Below are 5,943 nucleotides of genomic sequence, written 5' to 3' on the forward strand. Positions count from 1 at the left end.
GTTTCCCCTTTTCAATTGTACAAAATCTATTTGATTATGTAATGGTGGGGGTCAGTAACAACTTCTTGTACTGATTGAAATGTATCCAAATTTGCCACAATAGTTTGAATAATTAAAGACTCGCAGAGTCTAGATCTTACTTCAGTTTTGGTTATTCTCCAACAGAACAGTATTTCAATATATTTTGGTTAAACCGAAATTTACTTTGGTTCGGTTTTAACTGGTTGCTAAGTTTAATTCGGTTTTTGAAAACCGAATAAAACTTTGTCTTGCCTATTTAATTTCGGTTTTACCCGAACCGAACCGATGAACACCCTAAACTAGCGGTAAGAAATAAGATTGAAGTCAGATATTTAACTCAAAAGCTAAAATTCGGAGATTCAGAAAGCGAAGATGCTATCTTCGTTACAACAACATGCCATCGTAGCTTGTCGCCATTACCAGGTGTACATGAGGCCGGAGAAGCCTTGTCTGTACCGCAAAAGGAGACCTGGCGCTGTTGTACGAGCAGTTGCGATGGAAAATCTCGAAAAATCTTCTAAAATAGTTACTTCTTCTACTGCTTCTTTTCCAATACTGGTAAGACTTATATATTATTTTGTCAACAAAAATTCAACAAACACTCGGCACATGTGGCTGCACGCCACTCCTCGCTTGTTTGATGAAATGCTTCATGTTTCTGTTATGGTATACGGGCACTGGAATGTTTCCTCACTGTTCCAATCAGATGGTGAGGGAGCTTAATTAATATTAAAGAAAGAAATTTATATTTATCCGTGTGTGCACAACACCTGATTGATGAAATGCCACTTAGTTGGTTGCACGGATTATTTATTGTATATATAATTTTCTCTACATTTACATCCAAGAGCATCTCTGTATAAATTTGTTTAATATTGAATGTATAAAAATCTTACTATTTCGGTGCTTGTAATTCCACCTATTAGGTGAATGGTTGCACTGGTAATATGGGGAGGTCCGTGGCAGAATCAATAATTTCTACTGGGCTGACATTGGTACCATTCTCATTTAGTGGGAGAGGAAAGCCCAGTGGAAAGATAAAAATAGGAAATATAGATGTCACCATTCATGGATCAGAAGAGAAAGAAACTGTCCTTTCATCAGTCATCAATCAGTTCCCTGAGGTTATTGTTGTAGACTACACAGTTCCTGATGCAGTCAATGGTAAGCTTCTTTAATGTTCAGTGTAATACCTACTTGAGCCGGATACTTTTGTCACTGTTTAGACTACATGGATTCTGGTCCTGTCGTACACTGGTAAGCTGGTTGGGACCAAACCTTGCTATTGACTTATATGTATCTAAAGTTTTGGCCTACATTTTTCTGGTCCTGTCGTACACTGGTAATCTGTTTGTGAATTTTTCACTTTCCGGATGTTGTACAGTGGTCCTGGTAAGTACTAGCACCAGTGGAACAGGAGTTCAGTGCCTATACCTAGAATGTTGCAGAATTATATTAGTCCTCAAGTCTCTGTTTTTTCTTAAGTGCAGCCAATGCTGAGATTTATTGTAAGCTTGGGGTGCCTTTTGTGATGGGTACAACTGGTGGAGACAGGGCAATGCTTTACGAAACTGTGAAAAACTCAGATGTCTATGCAGTCATATCTCCTCAAATGGGCAAACAGGTACATAATAAAAACTTGGATTTATTTTCTTCCATTAAAAATTATGATCAGGTATCTAAACCTTTTTAAATCTGTTTCTTCAATATTAGGTTGTTGCATTTCTTGCATCCATGGATATCATGGCTGAGCAGTTTCCTGGTGCATTTTCAAACTATCATCTCGAAGTACGTTTCAATATATATATTTTTTTACATTTTTTATTATTTTTGGTACATATGAAAAACCTGACCAGACCCAAAAAGCTGCAACCATGTTTGATCGGAATCTCTCTTTCCTTTTGCCAAAAGCGGAACCACAAAGTTGGTGATCCCCACCGATCAGCTGCGTTCCTGACTAACCCAAAATAAGGTCTTATCTTTAACCAAGCAACCTGAAACACAATGATCACTTGATCTGTATTAAAGCTGAACCACATCTGAACCTGCCCGTCATCAAAGTTTAATCATAATCAACATGTCCAGTTACATAACTTGATCTGACCTGAAAGGAATTTAATTGACCACACCAAATCGATTTTTGTTGGGATAACAAAGCAGATGCAGATGTCCCATATACAGGTGAAATTGCTCTGAGCCTGAATGACCAGAAATTAGACCAAACTTAGACCCATAATGAATCCAAATACAAAATAACCTGAACGCGGCAAAACCCATCTCAGATGACCCGGCGAAAATTGGTCCAGATTGGAAATAATTAAAATCTGGACACAATATCCTGACCGAGCCTGCTGTTACACATGTCGAATATTTGAAGTTTGTTTAAACTTGAACATATTACAAGGGATATAGGAAGGAGATTATAGGGATTTTCTGAAAAGAATGATGAAGATAATTTTTGTCAAGGTAATGGAGTCGCATCAAGCTAGCAAATTGGATACATCAGGCACAGCAAAAGCTCTAGTGTCTTCATTTCGAAAGCTGGGGATCTCCTATGACGTCAGAAGAGTACATCACTTTTCCTTTCTTTAGTATGTATTTTTTATTTTTTTTTAATTTCTGAACCTTTCTCTGCTTCTGATTTTTATTCTTCCTAATTGTGTTACATTTTTTGTACAGATAAGAAAATATAGGGACCCTATGAAGCAACAACAAATGATTGGTGTCCCCGAAGAGTACCTAGGAAGTCATGCCTTCCACTTCTATTGTCTCACTTCCCCCGATGATTCGTACATCTCTCTCTCTCTCTCTCTCACTCGCACCCATACACAGGTCTCTTTATCTAGTTCATTCAAGTTCAGCAATAAAACCCTATACTGTAGAACCCCTTCACCTCTCCATATGCATCCCAATATTAGAAGAATTGTCTAAATGATGATTTTTATGGGTCCCTGTGGATATGCTTTGTACCATACTTTGCAGACCGTTTATTAGAGCTGACTTGTGCAATCACGAGATTGTAAGTAATTAGGTTCTCAAACTATTACAGAATTTGTTATCTTTAGCTTTTTTCATTGACTTCCTCTTTTTTTTTTCAACATTAAAATGTGGTTAGGGTTTCATTCGAATTTCAGCATAATGTATGTGGGCATAAGGTGTATGCCGAGGGAACTGTTGATGCCGCAATTTTTCTACATAAAAAGGTGCCGCTACAAATTTCAGTTTCTAAGAGTTACATTAAAGATCACAGTTTTTGTTATGTGCAACATTTCAACCAGCACAAGTTTCACAGAATATAGCAGTTTTTTCCTAACTACCAATTCGCTAGTTAAGCTTTAATTTGCAATTGAGCCTAATATGATATATTTTTTTTTGGTAAGTTACTCAAGTTACCTCTTGACCTTGCAATTAAATTTATATGAAGAAACAAACTGTCATGGAATTCTTTCAATTTAGCCAGAGGCTACCCTCACTTTTGCTCTGGAACAGAAGCATACATAAGGCAAGATAACAACAAATAGTACTAATCTTTTTTTGCTTTCATTTTTGTATTGTTGTTTCATTTATGCAGGTTCAAGAAAAGGCTGATCAGAAGCTATATGATATGATCGATGTCCTACGGGAAGGTAACATGCGATAATCTTAGTTGTTGCATCTAATGCTTATTTATGAGCTCTTTCTTTCCCTTTTTTCCTACTAGGTCTCCTTTTCCTGTAACTTCTTAAATTTAAGCTATTGTAATGTTGGCTTTATGTGTTTGTTTCATCAATGAAGACACTATTTCTGATGTTGCTAATTTGTTCAGTCATGAAAGGTAAAAGGACCATAACGTAGAAGTAATATAAAAAAATACTATTGTGTATCAAACTAACAACAAAGTAATAAGAAAGCTTGAATAGTATATGCGTCAATAATCTTACAAAACCACCTATTTTCTTGACCTTTGGAATATGAAACACTCTAAACTTGCAAGCACCAATAAAGTAAAAGAAAAAAATCACAAAGGAACCTTTCTCATGTGCTGACACTAAATTTCACCCATTGTGACCTTATTCTACTTTTGAGACAATAAAATTAATAATAAACAAATTCTAGCACTCACCACAAAGAAACATAATGCATAATTGAGCGAACCTTCTTTCTCAAGGAATGGCTCTGTATCTTCAAATCAAACTTAATTTAATTTTTTACTTCCTCCTTAGCTGGGGGGAACCATGGGTGTTTCTTGAAGTATGGTTTCTTGTAGATCGGAGGTAAGGAAAATTTTGGGTGTGGGTGGTACAGAGGGAACTTGTGGAAAGGTGGCTTGTAAACTGGTACCGGGTTTGGTGTAGGCTTGTATACTGGTACCGGGTTTGGTGTAGGCTTGTAGACTGGTACCGGGTTTGGTGTAGGCTTGTAGACTGGCACTGGGTTTGGTGTTGGTTTATATACCTGGGCTGGAACGTATGGCTTTTTCCATGGGAAATATTTCTTGTGGAATGGGTCCCACTTGAACGGTGGCAAGAATGTATCAGATCCCCCAACTGCCTTTTCAGCTCTAGGAGGGGTGTACCCAGGTGTAGGTGGCGTGTAAGTTGGAGGCTTGTACCCAGGTGTAGTAGGCGGTGTGTAAGTTGGAGGCTTGTATGTTGGTACTGGTGGTTTGTATACTGGGACTGGAACGTATGGCTTCTTCCAAGGGAAATTTTTCTTATGGAATGGGTCCCATTTGAAAGGTGGCAAGACAGGTGTAGGTGGCGTGTAAGTTGGAGGCTTATATTTAGGTGTAGTAGGCGGCGTGTAAGTTGGAGGTTTGTATGCTGGTACTGGTGGTTTGTATGCTGGAACCGGAACGTATGACTTCTTCCAAGGTAAATGTTTCTTGTGGAATGGGTCCCACTTGAAAGGTGGCAAGAATGTGTCAGATCCCGCAACTGCCTTTTCAGCACTAACAAATCCTGCAATCAGAAAAAATGCAAGAAGGCCAAATACAAGGCTTTGCTTCGCCTTTTGGATCCCCATGAGAGCAAATGGTTGAAATGAATGCAGTAGGGAATGAGGAGAAGAAATAAGCTGTAGTTGGGATGATGAAACTAACAGCACAGAGTGGCTTTATATAGAGGTAGCATCCCATGTAGTAGTAAAGGCCTCCAATGGAGAAGGGCAGAGGGCAAGATATACGACCCCATTCCTTTGTGACCATCTGCCTGTGCTGTTCTCTGAAGCGAATTACTACCATATAATAGCACCAATGCAGCTTTTATATATTCGTATGGGTTTTATGCCATCTAAAATACCTCCAAACAGTTGATAAATCAACATCAAGTAAATGTTGATTAACATTTAGTTGTTTTCAATAACTTGTTATATTTTAAATATATGCTGATTTATAAAACGGTCATTTACCATACTCGTTTAATTTGGCAGCTTACTGTGTTTGGTATAATGTTGTTAAAAGATATATCTATTTTAGTAGCAGCATTTGATTATTTTTTGTGGAATATTCAGTTAAAGAAGATTTTGAGTATCGCAATAGCATTTTTATGATTTTTCTGTGTCTAAACTGTAGGTTCTTCAATAACTCGCTTTCCTTGTTTGTTCCTTTTTTTCTCCATAAAAAAAAACTCGCTAGACATATTATCCTTAAAAAAGCTGAAATAGACATTCAAATATCAGCTAGCGAGCACCGGATTTGTGGTTTGGGCCTTTTAAATGCCCTTTTTGGTATAATATCAGTCACTTTCTGTATCTAGTCTGGCTTTTTTTTTTTTTTTTGAGAAGAAAAGTATCTAGTCTGGCTTGCCTTAATTGGTGACACCTAACTTTCCCTCTATTCAATGTTGTAAGCTTCTTTGGGGAACAACTGATGCTTGGTTGTGAAAAGCTAACAAAAATTTATTTGTTTGTATAAACTTTTTGTTTTTATTGAGATCCACTTGT

The 5,943-nt window shown here is 37.4% G+C and overlaps 1 protein-coding gene across 1 annotated transcript; it reads left to right on the forward strand.

The window, feature by feature from the left end:
- The first annotated feature begins 309 nt into the window (after positions 1–309).
- Positions 310–3,817, forward strand: LOC144560582 (putative 4-hydroxy-tetrahydrodipicolinate reductase 2, chloroplastic). Its single transcript, XM_078309813.1, has 8 exons — positions 310–579; positions 948–1,185; positions 1,512–1,645; positions 1,735–1,809; positions 2,488–2,589; positions 2,701–2,810; positions 3,137–3,224; positions 3,593–3,817. Exons 1-8 carry the CDS (start codon positions 394–396, stop codon positions 3,659–3,661), a joined length of 1,002 nt encoding a protein of 333 aa, XP_078165939.1. The 5' UTR covers positions 310–393; the 3' UTR covers positions 3,662–3,817.
- Positions 3,818–5,943: the final 2,126 nt, after the last annotated feature.

This window comes from Carex rostrata, chromosome 10 (assembly GCF_964058835.1).
Source record: "Carex rostrata chromosome 10, lpCarRost1.2, whole genome shotgun sequence".
In the NCBI taxonomy this organism is placed as follows: Eukaryota; Viridiplantae; Streptophyta; class Magnoliopsida; order Poales; family Cyperaceae; genus Carex; species Carex rostrata.

Excerpts from the sequence above, each read along its gene's own strand:
- LOC144560582 (XM_078309813.1), top strand. The coding sequence starts at position 394 with ATGCTATCTTCGTTACAACAACATGCCATCGTAGCTTGTCGCCATTAC. Across the intron at positions 580-947 it reads CTGCTTCTTTTCCAATACTG|GTGAATGGTTGCACTGGTAA; the intron begins GTAAGACTTATA and ends TCCACCTATTAG. Across the intron at positions 1,186-1,511 it reads AGTTCCTGATGCAGTCAATG|CCAATGCTGAGATTTATTGT; the intron begins GTAAGCTTCTTT and ends TCTTAAGTGCAG.